This window comes from Manacus vitellinus, unplaced genomic scaffold (assembly GCF_001715985.3).
Source record: "Manacus vitellinus isolate BGI_N305 unplaced genomic scaffold, ASM171598v3 scaffold_44_pilon, whole genome shotgun sequence".
Classification (NCBI taxonomy): domain Eukaryota; kingdom Metazoa; phylum Chordata; class Aves; order Passeriformes; family Pipridae; genus Manacus; species Manacus vitellinus.
Window position 1 is genome coordinate 3,307,637 of NW_021940565.1, and position 15,309 is coordinate 3,322,945.

General features: G+C 53.3%; 3 protein-coding genes across 3 annotated transcripts in view; 2 read left to right on the forward strand and 1 right to left on the reverse strand.

The window, feature by feature from the left end:
- Nucleotides 1–2: 2 nt before the first annotated feature.
- PRDX6 (peroxiredoxin 6) lies at nt 3–8,198 on the forward strand (the record flags this gene model as incomplete). Its single annotated transcript, XM_029962227.1, has 5 exons — nt 3–31; nt 1,881–2,037; nt 6,102–6,248; nt 6,815–6,961; nt 7,513–8,198. Coding segments are annotated over 5 exons (612 nt in total), but the record flags the coding sequence as incomplete, so codon positions are not given.
- LOC103762910 (protein FAM78B) lies at nt 8,196–14,448 on the reverse strand. The gene is made up of 3 exons (XM_018078965.2): nt 14,360–14,448; nt 13,138–14,113; nt 8,196–8,338 (listed from the first exon to the last, which is right to left on the reverse strand). The coding sequence occupies exons 1-2, from the start codon at nt 14,446–14,448 to the stop codon at nt 13,591–13,593; spliced, it is 612 nt and encodes a 203-aa protein (XP_017934454.1). The 3' UTR covers nt 8,196–8,338; nt 13,138–13,590.
- Nucleotides 14,449–14,602: 154 nt separating this feature from the next.
- Nucleotides 14,603–15,309, forward strand: part of PLPP6 (phospholipid phosphatase 6) — a 4,717-nt gene continuing 4,010 nt past the window's right edge. Inside the window, exon 1 of the mRNA XM_018078966.2 lies at nt 14,603–14,692. Coding sequence (XP_017934455.2) covers nt 14,603–14,692 — 90 coding nt within the window. The remainder of the gene's footprint in view (nt 14,693–15,309) is intronic.

Consider the following 15,309-nt stretch of genomic DNA (forward strand, 5'->3'; position numbering starts at 1 on the left):
GCATCCGCTTCCACGACTTCCTAGGCGACTCGTGAGCGCCGGGGATGCGGCGGGAGCGGGAAGGGGGGGTGGGAACTCCGCGCAGCTCTGGGTTCCTTCCAGATGGGTGAATTCCGCGTGTGGAATTGTGTGTGCGTGTGCCCGGCGCGGGGCGGCACAGTTCCATGGGCTCGTTCCAAAAATGTGGGTTTTTTTTTTCTCTCGTGGAGCCGCAGCCCCCGCCCGGGGAGCTCGGCGGGGCGGGACGTGGTGGATGTCCCGATGGAGCCGGACGCGGTGGGTGTCCCGGCGGGGCGGGACACAGTGGATGTCCCGATGGAGCCGGACGCGGTGGGTGTCCCGGCCAGGCGCACACGGGCTCCTGCGGTGGGGCAGAGCCGCTCTGAAAACGCCACAACCCGCGGCAGGCAAAGCCGGGCTTGCCAGAGCAGCGCTTAGCGGAGGCCAATCCCAGAGCTCAGCTCGGGTGTCACTTACATCCCGGGTATGTGGTGCAGCAGCGGCAAAGGGCTCTGATCCTGCCTGAGCCCGACCTGGAGAGCCACGTGCCGCCGTCCGGCACCGTGTCCCGCAAAGCCTGTTGCTCCATTTTTGACACAGCCGCAGAATGTTTGGGACTCGCTCCCGGCAACGCTTGGCAGGCTTGAATCAGCGTTTGAGTCCCCTTATTGTCGGCATTGTGAACTTGGGTAAATGGGGAAAAAAAGGAACCCTCTGAGCTGCGGGGCTTCCAAGACTGGCTGTTCCAGCCTGGTTACCCACGTGGAACCTTTCTTGGACAGCTTCTGCTTGGTTGGTTGCTGCTATTTATTCAAGGAGTGTACTTATTGTGTAGGGAGACTCGTGGCACCAGTGGTGGGGTGGCTGCCCCGTAACTTCCTGGTGATCCAGGCTCTGGCAGAGTTGCAGGTGCCTCACTTGACACTTCCAGCACAATTCCCAAATCTCTAAGACAGGGCATTCCCAGCTGCTGTGTTGTGTGGCTGTATTCAGTGAACACTGGGGGCCAGGTAAAGCACAGTGCAGTGAGATCTGTGAGTGTTGAGCTGAGAAATGGTGCAACGAGTCCCTGATAGGGAATTTGAAGTGCTGGGGATGGCTTTGCATTAGCCTGTGGAAAGTCCTGACAGCTGGGAGCCTTTTTGCTACAGCCCATCATGCTGCTGGGCTGCACTGCTGCCTTTCTCTGTCTACTGGTTACCTAACTATAGTGTAAGACTAATATTTGCCTGCTCTAAAGACTCAAAATCCACTGTAACAAGCACTGGGCAAAAGCGAGGTGACACTATTGTTGTTACAGTAGCCAGAATGTGATGTTGACTTCTGGCCTCCCCTGTTAGTTGATTCATTCTTATATTTTCATTAAGTGCATTTAGCAGCTCACAGCAATGGCTGGTTTAAGGTTTTATCCTATCACATTCTTTTGCGTTGCGTGACATACTTGAGCGTATCTCCTCACAGTGCTGGATGAGGTATACAGGATAGTGACCAGCCTTGTGAACCAGTGATCATCTCTGCAGTCACGTGGCAGGTTGGCATCCTCACACATGTGGTCTCTGGAGTGCAGGGTACACATGGCTCTCCCAGACTTCCTCACGTGGCATGGTGTCCACCTCCACACCAAGAAACATGCGCTCTTCCAGCACCTCCTGTGGGAGCAGGGTGCAGTGAGTTTCTCAGAGCATGATGAGCAGAGTTTATCTCATGAAGGCTTCTAGCGATAGGGAAGGCAAAGTTCCCAGGACAGGATTTCCACTTACCACAGAGACGGGCTGTTCCTGCATTTATCTCTGTGCCATGCAATCTGTGCAGGTCTTTGTCTGTGGCACAGACTAAACTGACGTCTCACCCTAACACCAGCTCCTGCTCTCTCCTTCCAGATGGGGCATCCTCTTTTCCCACCCGCGGGACTTCACCCCCGTCTGCACCACAGAGCTGGGCCGGGCGGCCAAGCTGGCGGCCGAGTTCAGCAAGCGCAACGTGAAGATGATCGCGCTCTCCATCGACAGCGTCCAAGACCACCTCTCCTGGTGCAAGGTACAGGGCTGGGGGGGAGTGCAGGGGGAGCTGGCACTGCTCCAAAGGCCAGAGGAGACGCCCATACAGAACACGGCACAGGCTTGGAGCTACAAACCTCACATCCCAAAGCATGGAGCTGTTAAAAGTCAGAGCAGGAAGGTCTTCTCCCTCTTCATGGAGCGCTCCGAAGTTCAGGGCACTCTATGCACTGACACTTTGATACGAGAAGAAAACAATATTACTGCCAAAAAGGGTTAAAACATGTGAAGGTGATGCCAAAACCTGAGGGGAAGGCAGCCAATCCACAGACCCTCAAAAAGTTCTGTAATAAAACAGGAAGGGAAAAGAGGCATCAGAGGTGAAGAGATGGTCTTCAAAGGATGTGATTTGTACTTAGGGAGGGAAAATAAAACAGAGAACAAACAGGACATGTTAAACATAAAGCCACAAGTAGGAGATTGTTAAATGTAAAACCATCACAAGGGAGTATAAAAAAAGATGGGAACAGAATAGCTTGCTAAAGGAACTTGAAAGGAACTAAAGAAAAACTTCAAAGGCAGTCTCAGCAATGGTGTGCTGCCAGGGAGAATGACTCCAGGGCTCAGAGGTGCTTAGGCTGTAAAATGAGTACTTCAGACAGATATGGTCAGTGTAAAAATCCCTGTGTGAATTACCTGCCACTTTCTTAGCTCTTAAAATTGGGAATGTTCTCACACTTTTTCCAGGGGTGAGACGTGCATGCAATAAGAGGTGTAAAAGGTGAGAAATTTCCACTCAGACACTGTTTCATGACTGACTGGCTTTACAAATTACCCAATTGCTTTATTGCCTAAATTGACCTTCGTACCTGAGTAGTTCATGACCAGTGTCCCATCAAGCCTCAGAAGGGCTTGGGAAAACCAGTGTACAAATACCACACCAGTAAATGAGATTTCTGTGCTGGTCAAACTGGCTGAAACTAACCATCAAATTAGTGAGTAACATCTCATTAAATATAATAGAAAATTTGGGTTGTGCTTTCGTAAGGGAGTCTCATCTCTTGATTGGCTAAATCCCTTTGAATTAGGGTATTGCTGACTTCTAAAAAGTCCAAGAAACTTTCCAATTAATTCAGCTTTGTGAAGGGCAGACTCTTTCCTGCAGGGAGACAGGAGGAAGCAGCAAGTTGTGTCAAGGGAGGGAAGTGCTGAGCTCCCTCCAGGGCCTGCAGGGCTCTGTGGGGTTCAGCATACTCAGGTGATCTGGAAAAGGCATGAACAACAAGCTGACTTTGCTGATGGTAGGGAATTATTCAGCACAACCTCAGGTAAAACCAGGAGAAGTTGCACAACAGCTTCTCGATGTTTGATGAGAGGCAGAGTAAGAAAACCTTCTGGGACAACCACAGAGAAAGGCAGAGGGCAGTGACCCAAGCTGTGGTGAGCTTTCTGTCAAGCTGAGAGAAGCCTTGGAGATGCCTGGGAGACAAAGGTTTGGAAGTGTCAGCTCAGCACCTGTCAAAAAGAAACCTGTGAAAGTCCTCCAGAGCAAAAGGTCCAATTGGTGAGGATAAATCCATAGCAGACTGGAGTCTTCCATCCAGCCTGTGTTTAAAATCACCCAACTCACAGACTGCAGTGGAACAAGAAAAGGTGCAGAGGGGAACAAACCTGCCTGCAAGTAGAACTTCAGATAATGTGGAAATCTGAAGAGCTGAACTAGAAAGGCAGGTGTTAGGGCCTGCTGCAGTTCTGAGACCAGGGACAGCACCCCAAAGGTTCTCTTGCCCAGCCAAGGGGAAAAAAAAAAAGAGCTTAACAGAGGTACCAGGCCTTGGCAGAAGCTGGCTGTGTTAAGAAAAACAATTAAGTCTTCATTAAATGTTGGATTTAAACCTAGAAACTGCAATTTCCTTCACTAGATCTAAACTTGGAAGGAGTGAGCAAAACTTTGGGCAGACCTCTCTGTGCAACATTCCTTTACATACCTATGCTTTCTCTTTGGATGAAGCTCCTAGCAGCAGTGAGAGGATGAAGCTGTTTTTATCTGGAGCCCAGCCTGTGAGGAAGCAAGTGGGCAGGAGTGGTGGCTGAAATCCTACATGAAACAATAAAGACACTTCTGCTTGCTTTGCTGCCAAATTTCAGTGGGCAGTTGGGGCCTGGAAGGGTGGAACCAGTGTAGCCAATAATCCTCATGTCAGTTTGCTCAACTCTGCTTTCCCAGCCAAAAATGTCACTGCTGTTCTTAGCCATCCCAGGCCAAGACCCAGAGGCTTGCTCCAGGACTCAGAACAAGGCTGCAGCTCAGCCAGGGGTTGATCCCACTTTCCTACCTCCCAAGTTGGTGTGCTGCTTCTCTAAGGGCTGGCTGAATGCACAAGCTGTTTAAGCAGGGCTGGCTGGCATGTCCTGTGCGTGTCAGAGGAAGTTTCAGTGCTCTCTTTGGCCACTGATGCCTTTACCTTAGTGAGTCAGGGGTGAATAAAGCACTCCAGTGATGTCTGGTTTCAGCTTGGACTCTGGAAAATAAAATAATTCATAGAGAAGTGAGTTGTGGCTGTCCCATTGCAAAACAGGGTGTGGTTTGTGAGGCTGTTTTGTAGAGCTCCCCAGGTCATGAAATTACGTGCATTTTGGAACGAGTTACAGTCCACATGATTCAGATATTACTTCTCAAAATCTCTCTTCATCCTCCAGCCCCTGCTCTGAAGAGGGAAGGAGTGGGTGCATGTCATTTACTGCCCTCCATCCTCAGCCTCCTGTGACTCTGTGGGGCATTCAGCAGCATTTTGCCTCACCTGAACTCTCCAGCCTTGCTTTCCTTTCCTGCTCTGCTCTGACAAGGCAGGTCTGCAGGAGAACAGAACAGATTCCTTCCTTCCTTCCAAGGCAGGCCTGACCACAGCCCAGCTGAGATAAATGGCCCCTTTTTGCAGTGCAGTGCTGACTCAGAAAGGCCCGGGGGGGAAATGAGCAAAAAGTTGGAAAGGAAACATCTTGCCACGTATGCACCACTTGACGTGCTTGCAGCATCCTGAGCAGCCAGGTCAGGGTCACAGCCTCTCATGTGGGTGTTGCAGTTAGTTCTGTCCCCGTGTAGCGTGAAGAGGATGGAAGGAACAGGCTGCTCTGTTCTGGGGCAGAAACCTTGAATTAAACTTGCTTTGATGCTGGCAGCTGCTCTGGTTGTGCTGCCTCGAGCAGGCTCCTCCCAGCGCTGCTGAGGCTCAGTATGACCTGTGAAGTTGCTACTGCAAACTCCAGTGATAACTTGAATGCTTTGGCCAAGTCCAGACCAGATTTGGAGATGCTCAAAATACAGTTTCCCTGTGAAGCAGGTCAAGTTTAGGCTAGCACAGGGAGTAACCTCATAAACCACGGTCACATGCAAGAGCCTGCAGGGCTGTTGAAGGGAATGGTTTTCTCTCCTGTCCCAGATGTGGTTCAAAAAGGAGTGTGCAGTGTCCAAGCACCTGTGCTCAAACATCCACTCTTGCTTTCAAGAGCCTTTAGTTAAGTAAGATGGGAATAAGAATGGAGCTGGTCCCTTACACAAGACCTACAAAGTGTTGGACACTTGACCTTTGTTAGCTGTAGAGTTGCTGGTTTGCTCTGCTGCTAAAGAAACTGTTCCTTAAATGCACAGTTCAGTTCAGGGGTGGCACCAACACGTCTGTCAGTAGTGCTGGATCATGTACTGGGAGAAAGTTGGAAGAGGGACACCTGTTCTCAGGGAAAAGTGGGTAAATCTCCCTGAGTCACTTACACTGGCAGGACTTCCCTATTGCTCCATACCCACAACCTGGGAAAAGCAGCTGGTCCACGGGCAGCTGAGCCAACGGGGTGTGAGCACAGACAGCCTAAGAACTAACCTCTAAGAGCAAGGCACTGTCCAGCCTGACACGAGAGCTTCTGGTTTGTTACCTGGTTTCTGGAAACGGAAAAACTCCATGGAAGGCCACGAGTCCCTGGCTGTGCTGTCCCAGCCTGAGACTTTGGGGCCAGTCAAACCACGGGCTCCTGCAGAGCAGCTGCTGAACATGTTTCTGTCTGGTGCCTGCAGCCAGGAGCATGAGTGCACCGATGGTTTTGTCTCTGCAGGACATCAACGCCTACAACGGGGAACAACCCGCGGAGAAACTGCCCTTCCCCATCATCGCTGACAAGGACCGGGAGCTGGCTGTCCAGCTGGGCATGCTGGACCCGGACGAGCGGGACAAGGACGGCATGCCCCTGACTGCCCGTGTGGTGAGTGCCCAGCCCCGCAGCACCTCTGCCTTCTCTGCCTGCCGTCCTGCCCTGTGTCCGTGGGGCTGTGCTTGAAGATGGGAGCAGCTTACCTGGGTGGACACGGCCATCTTCAGGAGCTGGGTGGACTCTGTTGGTGTAGAATGATGAGGAAGAGGAGGTGCAGTGCTGGTTTGCTGGCAACAGCTCCACCTTGCTGTTGCCACCCACTCGTCCTGGTTGTGCCTGTCCTGACCTAAATTTCGTCAGTGCTTGATCTGCTGGACTTTCCCTCTCCCCTCCTGTGCTTGCATTAGAAGGGCACAGGTCAAGGGGAGAAAACATTTCATGCAGCAAAACAAGCTGGCATTGGAAACAGGACTTCCCAGAGCAAAAATGTGTTCCCTGGGCATCACTTATTCTCTAGGAGATCCCCACCATGGCATCTCCCTTGTCCCAACACCTGTGGTCAGGCAGGCCACCTCCCAGGAAAGGAAGGGACAGCAAGGCTGAGCAGATCCAGCAGAGCCAGCAGAGCAGTTGGACAAACATCTGCCCAGCCCCTGACTTTGTCTCCCTGTGCTCAGGTGTTCATTTTTGGTCCGGATAAGAAGCTGAAACTCTCTATCCTGTACCCAGCCACCACTGGGAGAAACTTTGATGAGATCCTGAGAGTGGTGGACTCCCTGCAGCTGACAGCCTATAAGAAGGTTGCTACCCCTGTGGACTGGAAGGTGAGGAGGGGAGCAAAGCTCACAGCCAGGAAATGTGGGAGACCCATGGAGTGGGGAAAGCAGCAGGTGGGAGCAGCCTTGCCTCTGAAAACTCCCATCTCTTGCAGCCTAAGCTCCCAGTGGTTTGTGCCAGCTCACCCACCAGCCCACCTCCCAGGGAAGCACACCTTTACAGAGGGCTTGGAACACCAAGGGGGAGCCAGCCTTAGCAATAGGAATGGATGAGCAGACTTAGGCAAGCTGTGCTCCCACCTGCATCACAGAGATGCCCAAACTCCCCTCTTGTTACTCCCCGTTCCCATGGGAGTGCTTTGGGGAAGAGCTGGGCTGTGGGATCCTGTTGGCAGGGCTAGCAGATGGCACAGCTCTCCCGTTGGACATCACCCTTGTCTCCTGGTGTAGCTCCCACTCAGCCCTCACTGGCAGCTCCAGGCAGAGCTGCACGGGATGTGCTGGGGTGCTGGGGCCGAGTGCTCCCAGGGAGGCAGTGCCACCTGCACCCGAGCCTGCCAGCTCCTCTGCTGCTCTCACAGTTCCCATTTGCTCCCCAGCCTGGTGACAGTGTCATGGTTGTGCCCACCTTACCTGATGAGGAAGCCAAGAAGCTCTTTCCCAAAGGAGTCTTCACGAAGGACCTCCCGTCAGGCAAGAAGTACCTGCGTTACACCCCACAACCGGAGTGAGGTCTGTCTGTCCATCCCGCCGGGCTGCACGCCCCTGGAGCCTTCCCCGTGCCCAGCTCCTGCCCCTCTGACACCACACGATCAAGCATTCTTGTACCATCACACTGATGGCGCACCACAGTACAAAATCCTCCCCATCCCTTTCATCCCCTGCTTCCCCTCAAAACTAAACCTCTGGGTGTTTTCTTGCCTTGAATCAGCCCCACAAGGAAGGTGAGCAGACCAGTGAGGGGTCCAGGGCTCGTGCTGTGGAGTCTCTCCTGTTTGGTTACCAGCCAAGCTTTTTCCAGAGGCATGGTGAGAAGTGTGGTGTCAGCAGCCAGGGCCCAGAGGGGTGTCCTGCTGGGACAGGGAGCTCTGGGGCCTCCAAACTGCTGTGTGCCTTTCAAGGCAGCTGTCACTAACACGTTAACACCTTTGGTCCCATGAGTAAGGGAGGAGCTGCAGAGCCAAATCTCTCACTTCTTACTGCTTTGTCATCTCTTGCTGGAGGTTGATTGGTTTTGGGTTTTATGGAAGAGGGAATCAAGCAAATAAACTGACCTTCAGTACTACCTGCAGTGTCCCTCGTCTGTCTCTGCTGGGCCCCACGGCATCCTGCACAATTTACTTTGTTTCCTGTGGCCATGCAGCTGGGATGGGTGCCCGTGCTCCTGGGTGGGTGGCAGCAGCACAGACTTCCCTTGTTCTTGCTCTGTAAGGAAGGCATTTTGAAAAGAGGTTGTCCCAGGGCACACAGGCAGTGTGCTCCCCCTCGTCATGGCAGAGTCTCAGCAGTGGGAAGGAGACACCTGCTCAGGGAACATGCCTCAGCCTGGCCTTCTGTTAGTACTGGGGGAGTCCTACTCTTCTTCCCAGAAGAAATTCCAAATTCCTGCCTGCTCTTCCTCACCTACACCTCAGGGATTTGTCAAGAGATGAGCGATGTTTTAATATAACACTAGGAAAGAAACCTGCTCACCAAATAGCTCATAGGCTGGCTGCCAGCATCCCTCAGTGCCCAGCACAACCAGCAACACTTTAAATGAGCAGCTCTAAGGAAATCAACTGGCTTGGGGCACAAACATCTCCCCCCAGCATGTGGGGAATAGCAGGGTTGATGCTCATGGTAAGCAAGGCACTGGATGCAATGAGATACCCTCCAGCATCCTGTGGATTCCAATCCTGCAGCAGCATCCACACCCTTCTTTCATTACCCAAAAAAAAATTATATTAATTTTTAATTGCCTTCAGGAACTATGAAGTGAATATTGGTGTATTTCCCCAAATGGCCTTTAAATGAACCTTCAATATGAAACTGTATTATTCCTGTATATTACTTTTTCTAGAAGATAGAAACAGCTGGTCTCTGGGCTGACTTTTGTTCTCGCTCTTCCACTCTGCATGAAGTGGGAGGGGGAATCTGCAATTTCAGAGGGGAAACGTCTCTTTTCTGTGCAGTTTTTCAGCTTTATCAAACTTGGCAGCTTCCCTAGTTCCCCGTGGCTGGGCTGTGCAAATTCCTGGGTTTCTTGCTGTTCCCTCAGCACACAGCCCTTGCCTTGATCTGGTTTCCTAAGGCAAAAAAGGGACGTCTGCCCCCTCCGAGCTTTCCAACCAACTGCCCCATTTTCTGGAAGCTTGAGGACACAGCCCCATGGCACGCTTTGTGCAAACAGCCTGCCCTGAGCAACCCTAGAGAAGGGGCACTGCAGGGCCAGCACAACTTCTCTAGGACACCAGAGAAGGCACCTTGCAAGCAGGGACAAGGGGAAACAAATCCTGTCACACGGCCCAAGGGCTTAAAGTCAGCAGGAAGCAGCCACTGATCCCACTTATTAGGCAAGCTGATGACCAAAAGCCCAGGAATTCCTGCCCACTCCCTGGTGCTGCTGTGGCCTCAGAGGCACAAACCAGCCAGATGGAATCAAGCAAACACAGGGTTTGGTTCCAGTACAGCTCGAGTGGTTTTCTTTTAATCCCAGAGAAGTGAAATGCAACATTTGTTCGAGTTGGTAACAACATCCAGAGACAGAAGTCCAAGCCAAGTAAAGTCATTTACCAGTCCAAGACTCGGTAAAGTCATTTGTGTTTAAGGCACTCTGCAAAACCAGCTTTCCTCTCCTTCCGATTTTCCCCACGCGGCAGCAGAATACCTGGTTTGGTCTTTTCTCCATAGTGACATTCATATGTCCTGGCTCTTCTCACCATCTCCGGGAACTGGCAACAGCAAATCCAGCAGGAGCCGAACAGAGAAACGCCAGGAGGCCGGGTCAATAAATACGGACGGGCACGGGAGGGAGCGCAGGGGCTCCGAGCTTCTGCAGGAAGGGGACAAGCACCGGGTGCCCTCCCTGCAGGCACCGATGTGATTCCTCTTCCTTTCTCCCCCTCTCGGCTCCAAAAGGGGATGGGAGCGCAAGGCCCGCAAACGTCGCTCCCTAGCAGTGCTCTCAGACATGTGGCAGCACCCCAAAATGCAGGGGGCTGGGTGGGGGGAGACCCAGCTGCCCCCACTGTGCAGCACAAATGACACCACCCCCCCAACTTCCAGTTGTCAATAAATACCAATAAATAACTTAAATAAATAAATAGCCAAATAATTAAATAAATAAATAAATAAATGACCCGAGGACGCGAAGGAGGGGAAGGGGCACCCCGAGGCTCAGGGCAAGGGGAGCGTGAGGGTGGGCATTTCCCTGACCTGCCCCTCCCTGAGATAATGGGGTGCTGGTGCCGGAGGGGGGCACAGGGAAGGCATCCCATGGGGTGGTAAAACACAAGCCCAGGAGTCCGGGTGCTCATCCAGCCACAGGGATGTGAGCCAAACACGGACTCACACATGGGAGCTCTCACCCACCACCTCCCTCCCTTTCGTCTGAGCCCCACACTGGGGCTCCACTGCTCAGTGCCCACCCAGCACCTCCCCCCAATTGTGAGCACACACCTTTTGCCAACATGCAAAATGCCTGCACATTTCTGCAAACGTTGTTTGCCAAATTTTTTTGCAGACAATTTTTGCAAACTTTTTTTCCCCCTTCTTTTTTTAATGAAGAAATGCCCACGAAGACCACCCACGCATCAAACTGAGTTAAGTGCATCAAATCCAGCCATCAGAGAAGGAGTGGGCATAGAAATCTGGCAGAAGCCTGGAGAGGTGAACACAGGCATGGCCCCGGGGCTCAGCCAGCACCTGCCTGCAGGCTGGGGCAGCCCTGGGAGCTCAGGCACATGGCTACAGCGAGGCACTGAGTCTGACACTGGCACCAAGCACCTCCCTGGGGACGTTGTAGACATTCATAGAACAGAAATTCAGCCACTGCTGTCTCAGTGTCATAGCAGACGATGTGCCACGGCTCGGGCCATCCAGTACATCCCAAAAGATGGAAATGAATTCCACAGCATCTCTGCATCTGCATCCCCACTCTCCCAGACAACTGGAACCACGGCAGTGCCACAGCAGCTCCATGAGCTGACAGCTAGCATGCAGCCCTGGCCCTTCCCCATGAGTTCTGGGGAGCTGGCTTGCACAGCCTCTCTGGATGCAGCATCCTCTCCCAGTGGGAAGCCCATCTTGGGGTTACCCATTTATTGGGGAACTCCTTCCTCTGGCTTTTTAGCTCTGATGCTGCCGGGGGCGTTTCTGTCTCCTGGGTCAAAAGCATATACCTGCCTTACTTCAAACCAAAAGGTACTTACCCCTCCTCTTCAAATCCTTAAGGAAAATTGTATTTCAAGTTTCTAACCCCTCTCCACACACACACTTTTTGAGAAACAAAACATCAGTGATGGCAAAAGCTGCCATCAGTCCCACACCAGGACAAAACCACAGGTAGAGTCTCACAGGAGCAGGACATCTTCCCATGCCAGCAAGCTCCCTGTGGAAGCTCTGTGCCAGAAAACACAGCAAGCCAAAGTTCAGAGCCCCCTCTCCCTCCAAAGCTTTCCCACAGCAAGGCTTGTAGCCCCCCACAAAACCCCAACATAGGCACCGAAAGCAGCAGGTTCCCAATCCGCCGCAAGGCCGGGCGGGAGCAGCAGGACTGCAGGCCCGGCACAGGGAAGTGTGCATCAAGGCGTCAGAATGCAGCACTCCCAAAGGAAACAATAAATAAGGAATTGAACCAGCAGCAAATACTACCGAGGATAATAAATAGCGCGGGGATTTCACAGGGATTTTTGGTCTAATATGCCTGGGGAGCCCCTTTGCTGGCAGGGCCCGGGCGTGCACATCCCACCCTGGAAAAGCAGGAGATGCAGCTGAAGCTTTGAGGGAATGATGCCATGGGATGTGCAGGCACACCACAGGGAGGTGAGCAGTGCTGGGCTGGGCATCCCAGTACCCAGGTTGGGGGCAGCACTGCCAACACCTCAGGAAAGGCTTCGCATGGACATGTCACACAGCAATCCTCCCCAGGCTCTCCTGGCAGTGGGACAGCAGATAGGACCCTCCCAACAGGAATGACCTGCATCCCCAGGGCAGCACAAATCTCCTGTAATGTGAAGGTAGGGGTGTGAGCTGGAGGAGCCACAGGGCTTATGCCAGGACAGAGAGAGCAGAGAAAGCAGCAAAAGCTGTAACTGCCTGCCCAGGAGTTATGGGACACCAGGAGCAGCAGCAGCACAGCCGTGGCTTATGCCTCTGCTGCAGCTCCAGGCTGAGATCCTGGGAATGGCCAGTTGCATCCCACAGCACCGTGCTGCCCCATGGACCAGCCAATGCCAGCCATCCAGGCAGTGAGGGGTGAGAAGAAAGGCAAATAAACATCCCTTGTTGCCCCAAAGCACCTGTAGCACCAGGAGGCAGCCCTCAGGCAGCACATGCACCTCCTCCTTCCCAGGCAAAACTAGGCCTGCCCTGCACAGCCTCCACCCATGGAAAGGAGAGCCTGGGGAGTTACCACAAGGTGTGCCATCCCCTCCACTGGTGTCCCTGCCAGTAGCCAGCCTGCCCCACGGGTGGCTGAGGAAGAGGAGGGTCTCCATGTGAGCCAGCATTCGCATGGAAAATGAGCAAGCACCCAACTTCTAGCAAGGGACTTGGGTCTGCAATGAAGCAAGTGGGTCCCAGGGTACCTCCAAGCTGGTTTGGGTACCCCACACACACACAGTCAGTGAGCACCTGGGCTGGGTGAACAGGCACCACTCCCCATTTCTCACTCTGCTGAGAATCGGTTTTGCTTCCGTAAGAGACGGGTCGGTGGGACTGGGGAGGGGAGGTTGAGGAACTGCAAAGACTTAGTGCACCTTAAAACAAAAGGACATCTAACCTGCCCTTAGATCTCACTCCAAGACGGAAAAGAGCTATGGCATCTCCTACACTCACAACTACTCCAAACACACCCAGATGCATGCAAAACATGTCCCACTTCCCCTCGGCTGCAGAAAAACCCTCCCAGCTGGGGCCACCAGCCAGTGCTGGGCTCTGGCTCAGCACCCTGGCACTGTCTGTTCCCACCCCACTCCCGGGCCCTCCCGCCCAGCATCAGCAGGCAGGGCAAGGGGTTAAATTACCAATCTGAAATGCATAGGTATGGACACCATGGGGACTGGTGCCCCAGCAGGAAGGGGCACTGCAGGAGCCCTTCGCATCCAGCAGGCAAGGTCTTCACTTCTATCTCCAGCTGGGTGGAAAGCAGCATTCACCAAGGGCACGGTTCAATCACACCCATGGCTTCTTGCACTGCCCTACAAGGAAAGACGAGTCGTTTAGGTCAGACAGCCTCTGTGCCAGCCACAAGCCCCTGCGAGCACTCGATTCCACTTTCTGGGAAATCCTCCAGCTGGGCACGCCCTCTTCTGTGCCCTCGTGCCAGCCAGGCTCTATTTCTGACTCAGGAGGAGCCATGTTTCCAACCACAACCACAAAGGCAGGAGAACCCAAGAGGTCTGCTTTGGCTCAGAAACCCTGTTCGTTTGCAGCAGGCTGAGAGCACCCAGGTCCTCACGTGCGTGCCTGGCACTGCTCTACTTGGGAGGTATCACAACTATAGGCTGCCCTCGCTTGGGTCTCCACATGAGGACTTGGGCATCGTTGGCGTTGGGCTTCACTAGTGCGTTTGGTGGGATGGGCTCCATTCTGCTGAGGATCCGGGGCTGCTCCTGCTGAGTCCTTCCCACCAGCCGTGCCCGCTGCCCCAGCAGCTGCATGGGATCAACCTCAATGTCCACTCGCATCCTCCACTTTATAGTCTGCAAGATGATCTTTTCCTTGGTGGTGGTGTTCATGGCCACCAGCCACGTGGTAAAGCTCTGGTCCCTCTTAATCCTGGTCAGCAGCGGCACGTTACTGTTGCTCACGGGGACAGCCCACGTCACACTGGGGTAGAAATTGTCATTCATGCTCACCGAGAACCTGGAGATCTTGTTCGTGGGCCCGACCAGGGTCACGGTTTCTGTGGTGTTTCCATACCAGGGGTAGCTCACACCATCCGAATCGCTGATGGCTTTTACTCTTCCTTCTCGCAGGTCGGGCAGCTCCCAGCTTGACCTAAGTAAATGGGAAGAGAAAGGCCAGGTTAGCAGGGAAATGGCACCAACAGCACTTGGTGAGGGATGAGAAGGCCAGCAGCATGGGGACCCTCTTCCCTGCCTGCAGCAAGCTCTCAGAACCAACCTGAAGAACAAATTCAATGTTGGTTCCTTTGCTGAGACTCACACGTCCAACTGAAGCCTTTGCTCTGCCAACACAAATGTTATTTTAATTAATCTGCAATAAAACTGACTGGGCCAAAACCCATTGCCGAGTCTCTCTGGGGTCACTCTCTCCTTAGTCAGCTCCTGTGCTGGTGAACAGCCTTCCTCATTCACCAGCTGCAGCACCATGACCACTGCACTGGCCCAGCCCATCAGCTGCCACCCCAGCCCCACGATAAGTCTGTAATTTTTATGCCAGTAAATAAGGCACCTGCACAGAGACACAGACAACAATTAAATTCCACAATTATGCCTGCCACTGGTGCCATGAAATCTCTGCAATATGGCTGGGGGGGGAATTCCAGACCAAATCTTTGCTGACAATCTCATTACTAACACCTATTGCTACAGCAAGGGAGACAATCCCCACGTGGTAATTACAGGCCTGGAGTTCTGGTGAAACCTCCTACCAAGTCCAAGCTCTGGCTTCAAACACATCTAGTTTTTAAAGCTGCCTGGCACTGGGACCACACCTCTGCCATCCCCCCAGATGGCCTCCACTCACTGGATGTCCCCAAGCGCTCCAGTGCCACAGGCAGGTGGATCTGCCACGATGCAAGGATGCAGGCAGGCAGCACGAGGACCTGCTGCACACACTGCCCTGTGCTGGCAACCCCTGGCACCAGCAGTGGGAACACTCCATTGAGCCAAATGTACCCCTCCAGTCACCTCCAGTCCCTCTTTTATCACCCCTCTCCAAAGGCAGAGGACACAGTGACAGAGCCAACAGCTTTGCCCCTTGGTGTCCCCTCAGGTCACCACACACTCAGCCTTGAGAAAAGCTGTTTTCCAGCAGCCACTTCAGCCAAGTACTTCCCACTTCTAACACAAGCCAAGGGGGCAACTCCCCCAGCACTGCCCGCACTCACAACCCGGCCCCAGAGGGGAAGCGGTATTCGAGGGGAGACAGCGGCCACAAAGCCCCCGAGCGGGCAAGCCCCAGGCTACCGGGATGGTGCAGGAGACGCCGTGGCACACGAGGAGCAGGAA

Bases quoted from the DNA above. Each gene is read 5' to 3' on its own strand.
- LOC103762910 (XM_018078965.2), bottom strand. From the start codon at position 14,448: ATGGTGCTGCAGCTGGTGAATGAGGAAGGCTGTTCACCAGCACAGGAG. The intron at 14,114-14,359 runs GTTTTGGCCCAG...CCATTTACTTAG, and splicing joins CCAGAGAGACTCGGCAATGG to GTCAAGCTGGGAGCTGCCCG.